Raw genomic sequence first — 13,904 nt, 5'->3', positions numbered from 1 at the left:
AACAACATGATCAGAATCATAACAAAATAAATACTCTTTTTACATAAACCACCATAGCACAGACATGGTCAAACTCAGCCTGCCCAGAAAAAAAAAATCCATTCCCATGGAAAAGTCAAATGTGAGAGCTCTTTTTCTATCCATCTTTTTCTTTTTTTTCATTTGGTTTAGTTAACTTACCACAATTTAGGCAGTATTTTGCAGTTTATTTAGCCTTCACTGCTTCTCTGTGCTTTATTTGTTAACTGCATTCATACCCTGTATGCCAATTTCAGTCTCTCGTTTACATCAGCAACAAAGATCAAAGGAGAATCCTCAGACTAGCCAGTTTCTCCACACTTCAATTGCAAAGAATTTAGTATACTTCCTAAATCCCATTTTCATTCTCCTCCATTGCTAGAAATGAAGAAAAATACTGCGAACTACAGAGTTGGAAATCCAGACGCCGGTTAGGAGTCCAAAGGGGTCTGAACATATCGATCTAATTTCTTAAGTCTCACTGACAGGAATCTAATAAGAATGCATAGAGTCATAAAAACATGGAATAATTTAAGCTGACAGGATCTCTGGAGGTCATCCGGTCCTTCTCCCCACTCAAAGCAGGGCCATGGTTGAAGTAAGGTTATGTTGTTCAGAGCAATGTCCAGGAAAGTTTTCAGTGTCCTCAAGCATGGAGATTCGACAACCCCTGCAGGCAATCTGTCCAAGTACATCACAGTCCTTTGTGAAGTTGTTTTTTTGACTCTTCAAAGGTAATTAGAATCTCCCTTTCCAGAACTTCTGCTTCCTCTCATACTTAGCACAGCTCGCTCCTAAAGAGAGTGGAGCTCTCTATTCTACATAAGTTTCCATGTGACAGCATTCATGGCAGTAGCTGTCTTTAGATTTATTTTCTTCAAGTGTGTCACACACAGAGAGCATACATAACTACTTTGAAAGGGAAAATGGAGTCCACTAAGTGGCACACAACCAATTGTAGCTGCTGAATAAAATGGCAGATCCAATTCCAGATGAGATTACCTCTCTCCTAAATCCTCCATCCATCTTCAAATTTACATTACAGGATGCCATTCCTGTGTGAATGTTTCCTAGATTACCTCAAAATCAGGTGACAGGTTTTTTCACTTTAACAGAAGCCCACTTTAACAGAAAGATGTGAAGGAGCACTCATAAAAATGTATGCCTTTGCTTGACTATTTGATCATTCAGATCAACATTTCTTGAGGTTGGAGGTGAACCTTGAAAATAATGAAAGGCAACAGAAGACCTGTAAGGACAAACAAGTAACTCTCTTTAAGACATAAAGAGAGCACACAAGAGATGGAGGGAGAGATAGGTGACCTGGAAGGAAGACAAAGACACTGTCAAAGCATAGAGGGATGAGCTTAGGAAAGCCAAAATCCACGTAGAATTAAATCTAACAAATGCATCTTCAAGTACATCATCAGTAAAAGGAAGAGTAGGCAAAATCTGGGCCTGCTGCTTAAGTGGGAAAGGGATCTGGTGATGAGGACACAGAAAAGGCCTCCTCAATACCGTGTTTACCTCAGTCATTAATGCTAAGTCTTGCCTTCACGAATCCCAGTTTCCTAAGACCAGTGGTAATGTCTGGACCAATTAGACTTACCCTCAGAGATGGAAGATATGGTTAGGAAACATTTGAACAAATGGACCACATACCCATCTGACCTGATGGGATGCTCTCACAAGTTCTCTTTGAGTAGAAAACTCAAATGATTGACTGACTTGACAGAGAGGTTGTACTAGCCTTCAGAAAGACCTGAAAATATTTGAGGAATGGGCCAACAGGAACTTCAGGAAGTTCAAAACCAGGATGTGTCAAGTCTTGCATCTGAGAAAGAACAAATTCATGTAGCAGTTCAAGCTGGGGAGTAACTTGTAAAAAAAAAAAAAAAAAAAAAAAAAAAAAAAGAGAGAGAGAACTAAAATGTCATCAAACTGACAATGAAACAGCAGTGTATTTTTGAGGACAGAAAGTCAATGATATCCTGGTCTGTATTAACGGCAGGTCAAGGATCGTGATGCTTTGCATTCTGCTCAGCACTGGTAAGATGCATCTGCAGTGCTGGGTCCAGTTCTGGGCTCCTCAGTGTGAGAGAGACGTGGATTTATTGAAGTCTAACAGAGGGCCAGATCTGATTACATAAGTCTGTTATGTGGAGAGGCTGAGAGAACTGGGACTATTCAGCCTAGAGAAGAAGAGGCACAGGGGAATCCTCACAATGTAAGTACCTGACAAGAGGAAGTGAAGAGGAAGCAAGGCACTTCTTTGTGGTGTTAAGTCACAGGACAAGAAGCAATGAACACTAATTAAAATACAACAAAATTCATCTAAAAACAAGAATAAAACATTTTTTCTGTAACAGTGGTCAAGCACACTAGAACACGCTGCCCAAAGACATTGTGGAGTTTCTATTCTTGGAGACATTCAAAATCCACCTGGACACAGTCCTGAACAGCCTGATTTACCTGACCGTGATCTGAACACCGGGTGCATTAGACTATCCCCAGGGGTGCCTGCCAGCATCAATGACTCTGCAATTTTGTGTGATTATTCTGAAAGGAAGATACCCTCAGCAAGAGATAAAAAACCTAGCTAGAGAAAATATCACTTCCACTATCATGTCTGATTAAAAGAAGCCTAATTACACTCAACCAAAACACCCTAGAATTTCAAATTCTCCAAACATATAAAAAGCACTTCTTCTTCTTCTTCACAAACATAATTCTCTGCCTCAGAAAATAGTCAGGCTGGAAGGCCAGAAACCAAACAATATGGTAGTAAAGTCATAATTCGGAAATCCAGAATAGGTTCTGGACTGTAGTCCTTTCTCCAAGTCAGAAAGTTCTTAGTATCATGAAACACCCCTTCAGAACAAAAGAGGTTCTGGTAGAAGAACATGTTTTGCCATGTATTTACATAAGCATCGATCTGAAAACACAACTGCATTTTTCATGAGATTAAATAGAAGCCACACATTTTTCATTACCATTGGGAAAAAAAAAATCCAAATGCTACTTATTACTTATTACTTATTACATCTAAAGACAACTGCAAGCACTGAATTAGTAGGAAAGCCTACTACTTACAAATTATTCTACTCACTATCCGAATTACACTAATATTCCAGAAGTATTTGCATTTATCTGGACAACGTCCTACTACTGTGACTGCAGAAGTAGTCTCATTAACTACTAGTCTTTTATCTTGGTATCATTACATAACCAACTGCAGGAGTCAAGTCCAATTAATTTATTCAGTATTACCCAAGAGTCAACATTGATGTTGAATAAAGTAAGTATAAACCCATGCATGTAGTAACATGCACATCAGTAATAGCCCCTATGACTTGATTCTGAAAATGTGCACATCTTAGGCTCAATAGCATTTAAGCATAAGCATGTAGGCAAGAGTTTGAGGTCCTTCCAGAATTAGCTTAACAAAACTCCAGATCTATCATACAGGACACTGGGATCCCGTCAAGCAGTCACTGGACATTATTTCATGAGTGCATCCTTTGCTTTATTTGCAGCTAGTTATAGGGAGTTCCTGCTTGACTCTATCACACATAGACTAATTCAGTCACTCAGTGTGCTGTTCAAGTCTCATCTGTTGACACCAGAGCATGTGTCAAAAGACAGACATATTAACACAGCCACCAAGCAGCAGCATATGTCCAGCTACTCCTTGAAAGGACACTGGGTACATCACAGAATCACAAAGGTTGGAAAAGATCTCTAAGATCATCTAGTCCCTCCATCAATCCATGCATACTGAGATACCACTCAGCACCACATCTACCCTTTAATTTAAAATCTCCACAGATAGTGACTCCACCACTTCCTTGATCAATCTGTTTCAATATGCCACTTTCTGAGAAGAAATTTTTTCTAACATCCAACCTGAACGTACCAAGAAGCCACTTGAAGCCATTGCCTTTCATCCTATCACTAGTTATCTGGGAAGAGAGGCTGACTCCCACCTTGCTACAGCCTTCTTTCAGGTAGCTCTGTAATGCAATCAGGTCTCCCCTGAGTCTCCTCTTCTCCAAACTTTACAAAAGCATCAGAACATTTAACAAGCATGACCCTAGATAGCTCCAAAAGACAGTTCCACATTAACAAAGCTTAATTTTACTCAAGCAATAGTCTAGATTGCAGCATAGTTAAGTAATCAAGCATGACCTATAGTATTAAAACAATCCCCAGTAACACTCTTCCTCTTTTTTGCTAATTTTTCATCAAGTTATCTAGCTGTTAAATACTTCATCCATTTCCTTAGTTTTATTGTGTTAGTTAGAATTTTTCAAAGTCTATAGAGGAACCTTTAAGATGTGCCTAGTAAATTAAATCCAATTTCTCAAATAATAAAATGTCTCTGTTTTAATAACTGGAAATAAAAATCATCAAAAACATTGAAGTTTTAAATGGAACTATCCTAGTTTCCTACAATTAACTTTCCAACAAGCTTTGGTAGGAGATGTTTTTCTGGTTGTTTAAATCAGAGAAATTTTCTCAAGAATTAACAACTTTAAAAGTACTTCTTATGCATCTGTCTTCAAATGCTGGGACATCAGGATGATTTACTAAACTGATTGGTCATCTTAAATAAGGACAACAGAAGTAGGAACACTCTCGCCCTGAGTTCCGACAAGGAAAACAAGAATATAAAACAAGGTAATGCAGCATTAAAATGGTAATATAACATTAAAAAAAAAAAAACACTAGCATAAAATTAATGAAGGCTGTATCTCTTCAGGTGCTTGTGTGGGTATTTTGTGTTTGTTTGTTTTTTTTAACCTGAAACAAAAAACTCTGTTCACAGTAAATTATCTACATGAAATTCCATCTTGCCATTCAGTAGCAGAGTCTACTCCGTAGAATTTTTAATACAATCATAATCTTCAAGGTGTTTTGTAATCTATTCAATCAATACTTAGGAAACTACTATCAAAGAATTACTGCTACTGCCAGTGTATATGAAATAGATTCCCTAACACTCCTGTCCTGACTTCCAGCTTATAACAGCCCACAGGGCTGTTACAGACAGCCTAAATATATACATCACATGATTGCACACATGACCAAAAGAGAAAGACATATACGAAGCAAAAAAAATAAATAAATAAAGAAAGAAAACTCTGGATGTAATCTATTACATTACTTATATGCTAATTACAGAATTATTCTACTCCTGATAGTATCTATACAAGGGGGGGAGTAAACGAATACACAATACATCCAGATTCAAGAAGTCTACCCTAAAAAACACTATTCTTCATGACTGCAAATTTCCAGTATGTATTCCTGTGAATTGTCAAGTTCCTCAAATTTCAATAAGTTTTCACATAAAATAATGGTTCAACATCTCCCTCATGTCTGGTAGTAAGTATTAATATTCATCCACTACTAGGTGCCAGAAATGTAAATACCTCAAGTAAAATTAAAACCTATCCAAGACACCACTTATTCTTTCAATGGCACAGGAATACAGCTGGGACTGTTTCAATTTAAAAACAGCTCCAAATCACAAAGGCCATTCTACCAGATTCCTGTTCTTCCAGCTAAAATTTCTAAAAGCCCTGGCTGGAAATAATGACAAGCTTGAGACCAATTTACTCAGTAAAAACACAGTGGAAATCTTGAGACCCTCCATGCTGAACACTCATAAGCAGTTTTGTTTGATACCAACAGACTCTACCACATTTATTCCATGCAAATATCTGGCAAACTTCTACCACCACACGTCAATATCTAAAATTAAAAGCAGTGTAACTACTTTAGTATACATTCACCTGAGTCACTAAAAGAAAGTTCTTTTTGATATAAAAAGTTTCCAAAGAATGCTTTTGACTCATGTGCAAGACTGCTTCTCTAAAAACAAACAGCCTTCACTAACTGGTTGTATTTCCCAAAACATTTTACAAACAAAAATGTTATCTTGCATTATGGCAGTACAGTGGGAAACCAATATAAGATTACGAGCCTGAAGTGGAACACCCATACTCAGGATGTCTAACAGTAGTATAAAACACAGGAAAGTAATAAATAGATCAAGGAAGCAGAAGAGGAAATAAAGAGAGAGAACACAGTGGCATTTTCACACAACTTTACTGTGTGCCTGGTAACGCTACATGACTTGCTATATACACTTAGCTTTTGCCAGAGTGTTCTGCTTTTTCATTTTGGGAAAAATAAATAAATAAATAAATAAATAAATAAATAAGCTGTCCAGACTGAATAAACAAGACCACACACAGCCACTCCTGCTTCCCAAAAAAATACGTAGTTTCATGAAAAATACAAAATCATCCAAGGTGATAAAAGCCTAATCCCACAGGGCATCTCTAACACAACTCCACAAAAATGATGATTATTTTTATTACCTGTTCAAGATAGACTACTGGTTTGAAATCATTCCAGCGTAACAACAAAAACAACTAGCTCTTTGCACAAGATACTTGTTTAAATTGAGACGAATTATTCTGCTTTTTATCTTTCCATAATGTAATGTTCATTTCAAAAGCATTATTTAAATACTTCAGTCATTACCAGAAGCCTTAAGCAGGCACAGAATTTGCTTCTATTTTTATTTTTTTTTTGTCAGATATAGCATCATATTACTAATGGACACAAAACAAAAGCTTGCATCAGAGAGACAGCTAGGAAATGTCAAAAGGTTCATGTTATAAATATGTCATACTGAATTTGCATTTTATATGAATACATCCCAGCCTTTACTTACAGTAGTTAGGGGATTTAGTTGCTTTTCTAGTTTCATATTGCTTTTGTGCCAGATAAAATGATTTCTCAAGGCCAGCAACTGTTTCTTACTATATTTCTATATTGTATGGAAGAAGCTGCTGAGATTTTCCTGAAATGAAGGCTTTCTTTTTCATTTGGTTTTCAAATATAAGTTATGAATCTGTCCAAGAATTGAGTATCAAAACAATGTATGGAATAACTCAAAAGGAAGAACCGTTTGAGATCATCTGAAACCAGTAGCTAGCTATATGGCAAAATGTAAAATCACTGATTAAGTGAATGCTTTGCCATTCATACACACAGATTTTGTATTTACTGTAAAAATGGCCAACCAATGTAATTTTGAAAGAAAAGACCAAATGCGCTAAAACACAAGAGCAAGGACTGACATACAAGAAATCTAAATACATGGGCACAAAACATCAGAGCAATTTTTAGTTTATCTTTATTGTATTACAGAACACAGAGGGATCGTACTCTGCCAGCAGACAAAATAAGTTGATCCTAAGTACTTAATCAGATTTTATTTATAAGCGTAGGCTGTAGACCTCTATGGACTAATTCTTGTCTGAACTAAAGTATATGAATTTTACAGAAATCACGTACAATATTGATTCACCATTCACGATGGAGAATCCACAACCCTTCAGCAATTTTTACCACAAAAGGCAGTTACAAGCTTCTTTTCCAATTCAGTGCTATCTAATGTTCAATTTCCATTTATTTGCCTATCCATAGCCAAGGAAATCGCAATTATCTAAAGTATACTTGTTCATCATGTTTTTGTTTACAGATTGGAAACACATCACCCATTAAAACATCTTTATTTTTCATATTATCTGAGCAGGAGATAGAAACACGTCTACAGATTCTCTGATGTGGACTTCTGCTCCTTTTCACTGATATTACAATATGTACCACCAAGGAGGAATTGACTACTTCTACCTTCCCAACTCAGCTCCAGGTGACAAAAAATGGAAAAATTTGCAGTCCAGTATTAAAAACCAGTTTATATTTATTGAGTACAGAAATATTGAAAATGTTTCTACACAGCTGAATATTTTACACAGAATGCCTAAGATATTTGCTTTATCCCTGCTGCTATGCAAAAGAATGGGAAAATCATTATTCAATCTTAGGGTGAGCAGAAACAGAGGGAAGGTTCCAGTTTGTCATGCAAATAAATAAATAAATAAATCCAGAAAACAATTAAGTAAACAACATCCAAATATCCTCTGCATTGTCACCTTCAAACTAGTTATTTGTTAAAGCCAAATGTTTGCAGTAAAAAACAATATGTTGTGTAAAATAAATATGCTTACAATGGCAGCAAACAAGGACTGTAGACTAAAAACGGCATGTTAGAAAGACACAACTTTCTCTACAAGAAATCATAATCAATTTCTAAATATTGCTACCTCCTCTAGAAACATAAACATAAGTTACTCTTTGCTTTATAGGCACATTTTCAAAGTAGCTGTTTTCTGGGAAAAAAAAAAAAAAAAAAAAGAAGAAGAAAAATACTCTTCAATTAAACACAAGGAGTACACTTCCAAATTAGCTCCTGCAGTGTATTAGCTACAGACATTAACATGAAAAAAGAACCCTAAGAAGCATCACTGGCCTTTTGTCTTACCATTGCAAGTTTCTCTTGTAATTCTCTGTGAGTTTTTTCATTTTCTCGTAGTCTTTCCAACAGATCTTTAATTACCTCCTCCTTTTCCTCAATCTTCTCATTCATTTGCTTGTTTGTGGAGATATACTCTCTTTCTAATCTGGAAAGTTTCAGCATTAAAACATTTATTCATTTATTAATCAAAAATACTTTTGACAGCTATACTATATGCTTTTAAGTATAACCAATAGATGTGGCACATCTGATGTTTACACACTGTAGGGTTTCTGAAGTTGTATATTATAGTCTTCAACTGAAAAAAGTTCTGCTTTCCTTTCAAGAAGAGCTTTTTCACTAAGTGGTATGTTTTCCAGTTACTGATGCTTCTACTAGTCATAAATTTATTCAGTTGCTTTAATATGTCCTCCAAATTATATGTAATAAACAGAATTCATTAAATTTTAATTAACACAGCAGCTCTCTTCAGAAACACCATGTCAAGTCTTACATAATCGATCCTGTTTCTAAATACAAAGATTCCTCCTAATATTTCTGCAGTTGACTATATTCTACTCGCAATAGCATGCCCTTAGAGTTTTCCACCAGCAGACTCTCAAAACTTCAAGGAACCTATCAGAGCTCTCCCTCCTGGTATCCAGGAAACAAACATATATAGAGAGGCTGGTTTGGCTAAGCAGGCTACTTGTGAAAGCTGCAGGACCAAACAGTGCACAAGAGACAGAAGTGGCAAGAGAAATCCTAGGAGGAATTGAGAGAGATTGCCAAGCACATGTGTATGGTGTCAGAAAAAACAAAACTTACTTTGAATTGATGTTTGTACAAGATGACCAAGACAAGAAGAGATTTTACCACTATGCTGTGGTAGGAAAAAGAAACATGGGCCTGTTTTCTGCACAGGTCAGGTAATTAATCAACACGCTCAATGCCTTCTTTGCCTCAGACTTCACCAACAAAGTCTCCTAAGCCTCTGTGATTAAGAAAGAGAACAACGGCTAAAGGCAAACAAGAACTGAGCGAGGAATTACTTGTGAGAATAGAACCCACAGAAAAAGAAGAGACAGGCTCATCTACATTCAAAGGAAGGTGCTGACAGAGCTAGAGAATCATTGAAAGGTGTCATAGAAACCATAGAAAACCTCTTCACAGTGAAATACAGGACAAAAGAGAACAGTCACAAATGGAATCAGAAAGGATTCAGACTATGAGAAGATTTCTACCACCATGACAGTCAAGAAGAGGATCAGGCTCCCAGAAAGCTTGTGCAGTCATCATTCTTGGAGGTCTTGAGGATCTACTGGACAAGACCCTGAGTAATCTGAAATCAAAGCTGACTCTGGCATAAGTAGAATATTGAATTAAGGATCTTCTACAATCCCTTCCAGCCTGAATTGTTCTATGGCATAATTTTTAACAATGGCAACATCCAAGTATCTCTCTTCCATTTTCTCTTTTCACATTTCTTTCATTAGAACTGCTAATAACCCAAAGGGCTCTAAATTTTCCCAACTTTTAAACCAATATTGTAATTTCTTGGCTTTGAATTAAATAAGTCTTAGAGATTCAACCCACATATAAAGATAAAACATACCTTTTAGCTGAAGGAATACTTATCATTCCTCCTAATGCCTATGTCTTTCTGCTCCAGCCCAGCTGACATTTTCTTTTTGTTAGATGCAGATGTTTACTTCTTATTCTAAAAGAATTTGCCTTTTTCAGTTCTTGAATGTCACTCCTACTCTCATAGCTTTCAGAAACACAGTAAGAGAAGTTCCAATTTATTCTACATCATGTCCTAACTCTTCAAGAAAAGTAAATTCACATGGAGAGCCAGATCTCTTGTTACTTCCAATTTACATAGTGCTACTGGGTTCAGAGCTAATTAATAAATTATGCAACCCAGAAAAGTCTGTATGCTTGGAATCAGTTACTGATCTTTTTCTCAGAAAGTCAGTTTACACAACTTTGTATAGCTTCCACTTATCCCACATTAAGTCCAACTAGAGACATACAAGGATTCTAGCACAATAAATTAAAGTCCCCAACAATTTCCAAAAACTGGAAAACAATCCTGGGGGACTTTTCCAGGAAAAGCAAAAATATGTTAGGATGCCAAATATGGCTTAAAAGAAAATGTCGAGCTCCTTGCCTTAAGTTCAAGGACCGCACCCTTCAAAGGTAAATAGATCAAAGGTTTTTCTATTTTATCTGAAGGGATCCATTGAAAGCAATCACTGATACTCAGCAGTATAACTGATAATTGTATGCTTCAACAGATAAAAAGGGCAGGGTAAACTGAAGAGACAGTTCATGCCCATTACATGCAAGTATCTAAAACAAACTGATTATACTGATAGTCCAGTTGAGGCAAATTTTGACCTTCACTACCTACCTTTACAGACTAGGAGTTCAGAGAGACAATAATCTAATAATAGGCAGTTTCTGTTGCTTTAGCTTTTATTTAAACCACCAACTGATAAACTGAGTTAACTTTCACAGAATGGCCAGCATTCTCTCACATAGACATGAGCTGCTCATATAGTACAAAGACAAGTGTTTGAGCTTGGATAGAAACAACAGGGGAGTAATTCTTGAAGTTTCTAGAAGGAACAAGTAAATTGTATCCAGAGACTGCTGGAAGGCTAATGGCACCTTGACTGATTGAAGAAAGTTACGCTATGTGGCCATGTTGAAGACAGGGAAAGTTTTTCTAGACTGAATACTACTAAAGCTTAAGAGACATTAGCCAAGAAAACTCAACCTCCCCAGTGATTCATTTGATGATGCTGAATTTAGCTGGTCAAGCCTCAAATACAAAGATGGACCTTGGAATATTCAGCTTTGGAATCACACAGAATCACATAACATCAGGGACTGGAAGGCACTTCCAAAGATCATCTAGTCTCATCTAGTCAAAGTCCCATCCCTCTGCTGGAACAGGAACACCTCGAACAGACCACACAGGAACGCATTCAGGTGGGTTTTGAATGTCTCCAGAGAAGGAGACCCCACAGCCTCTCTGGGCAGCCGGTTCCAGTGTTCTGTTGTTATTCTTACTGTGAAGAAGTTATTTCTCATATTTGTGTGGAACCTCCTATGTTCCAGCTTTCACCCATTGCCCCTTGTCCGGTCATTGGATTTCACTGAGAAACGTCTGGCTCCATCTTTATGACGCTCACCCTTTACATATTTATAAACATAAACGAGGTCACCCCCCAGTCTCCTACAAGCTAATGAGATCCAGCTCCCTAAGCCTCTCCTCATACAGGAGATGCCCCGCTCCTTTAATCTTTTTTGTGGCTCTGCACTGGACTCTCTCAAGCAGTTCCCTGTCCTTCTTGATCTGAGGGGCCCAGAACTGGATCTTGAATGGAAAAACAGTCCAGAAATTTGAATGGAAGAAAAGATTTTATCTGTGAATTCATCTCCAAAAACATGAATTTTCCTTATTTTCTTCACTAATTGAATATGGAAGCCTATTGGGGAACAAAACCTGTGCAAGACAAGAAATTAGAAATTACATGCATGATGAACACATGCAATGCAGGTCACAAGTTGGATCAGAAAAGCTCCTGATCCAACAGACCCAAACAAAGCTGCCTTGAATACAATGTGCTTTTTTAAAAAGAATTTTAAAATCTCGTATTACTGGCACAGGCTTTCTTCACCTCAAGAACATGCAAAGAACCCAATATTATCCTAATGTCATATACACTACTAACATAGAATTTATACCTAAAACAAAACAACAAGGCTGGACAAGTTCTCAGTTAATTAAAAACCTCAAAATATACCCAGACAGCTTCCCAGCACTTTAAACTGCAATATTCCTGAATAAAGACATGGGATTATTATCATAACATATTTCACACATCCTCATCATTTTTACATTAAAATTACTTTCTTTTCCTTGAAGGAAAAGTTTGGGTTTTATCTTTTTTTTTTTTTTCTTTTTTCTTTTTTCTTTTTTTTTTAATATGGCCTTGGTTTACATAAATGCACAATCTCACTTTCAGACTTCTTTTGGCCTAACTTTGATGAAGAGTTCTACTGTGTTAATAACATAGCAGATGTTTCAAATGTGTTACTAAAGGCATCTCTGAAACTACATACGTAGAATGGCTGAATTCAGTGCCCTAAATTCCACCGAACTCTTTACCCATACCACCATGGTAAGCCATCAACTTCAAGTCCTTCCAAACCTCATCCTTCCCTAAACCTATCCTTCATTTTACTTACTGCTTAGCTACCTGTTTTACACCACCACTCTTCTTATGTTTTCTTATCCCAATATATACTTGATTCAGTCAAGGAAGAAGATACACTACTATGCATTCTCCTGTCTGCATGGAAAGTATAATACAGCCATTCTTCCAAGAACCATCTGTTACCACAGACAAAGCAGATTGTATTGTGTGGGAAAGGAATTCCAATTCATTTTTCTACTTCTCACCTTTTTCCTGTCCTTTTCTCACCAAGTCAAAAGTTTCCAGGTTTATTCAAACGGAGAAAATGAAAATTATTCACCACAAATAATAATTCCTAGATAGAAATTCTGACAATCCACCTAGTTCCACAAAAAGTTCTCATCAGAACATTATATTTGCATAAAGAAAATAAATATTTTTTAAACCCATCATGTATGTTTTTCTATACTTCTCCCAAATGCTACAAGACTCTATCATAACTATCATTTTCAGTATTTTGCTTAGACAAATAACCTACATAACAGACTGGTTATTTTTTCCACCTTCCTGTAATGTGTATGCGTGCTAGTATGGACCTGTTATTAATGGAACACCAGGTCTGAAACGGTATGTAGGATGGTAATGTTTTCTACTGATATATAACTATAGAACTATAAGAGCTACTCAAGCTGTATACTGCCAATTTGTAACGAATATAAAAGACAACTTACCTATTGACTTTTTCCAAGTTCGCTTGGGCATTCTGTTTTTCTCTCTCATATGCATTTTCTACCTCTTTCAACTCCTTCCTGATCATCTCTAAATCTGAAAGAGCTTCTGCTTGGCTGACTTTTTCCATTTGCAAAGCTCCTTCAAGTTCTCGAATTCTCATCTACCAAGTGATCAGAAAACAATGAAAGTAAGTTAGAAAAAAGTACCATGGTGCTTAATGCTGTTCCCTTTTCTGTTTTAAGGACAATTATGCTCCATTACATCTATCTTAACTCATTCTTAGAAGAAGCATCGAACATAGGCAGAAATGTATAAATAGTTCAAACAGAGACAAATTAAGTTGGAAAAAAAAAAAAATAATAAGCCTTTTAATTTTTTTAATTTAATTCAGCAGCGTGTGCCCCTTCTGCTAAGAGTAAACCATACTTGAAAAGTCCACGTATTCGAAAAGAGAAGAAAACTGTACCAGCTGCTCGTTTATAAAAGCCTCTAATTTTATGAAACACTGCCCTCTCAGTTCCACTGAATTTGATTAAGTAGACAAAGCAAATGAAGAAAACCAAATC

At 36.5% G+C, this 13,904-nt stretch overlaps 1 protein-coding gene across 1 annotated transcript in view; it reads right to left on the bottom strand.

Moving 5' to 3' along the window:
- CCDC171 (coiled-coil domain containing 171) overlaps positions 1-13,904 on the bottom strand; it is a 159,500-nt gene that overhangs the window by 114,412 nt on the left and 31,184 nt on the right. Inside the window, exons 8-9 of the mRNA XM_072359639.1 lie at positions 13,338-13,498; positions 8,423-8,561 (exon numbers count right to left, since the gene is read on the bottom strand). Coding sequence (XP_072215740.1) covers positions 8,423-8,561; positions 13,338-13,498 — 300 coding nt within the window. The remainder of the gene's footprint in view (positions 1-8,422; positions 8,562-13,337; positions 13,499-13,904) is intronic.

This window comes from Excalfactoria chinensis, chromosome Z (assembly GCF_039878825.1).
Source record: "Excalfactoria chinensis isolate bCotChi1 chromosome Z, bCotChi1.hap2, whole genome shotgun sequence".
Taxonomy (NCBI): domain Eukaryota; kingdom Metazoa; phylum Chordata; class Aves; order Galliformes; family Phasianidae; genus Excalfactoria; species Excalfactoria chinensis.
This window is presented reverse-complemented; position numbering and strand designations above follow the sequence as displayed.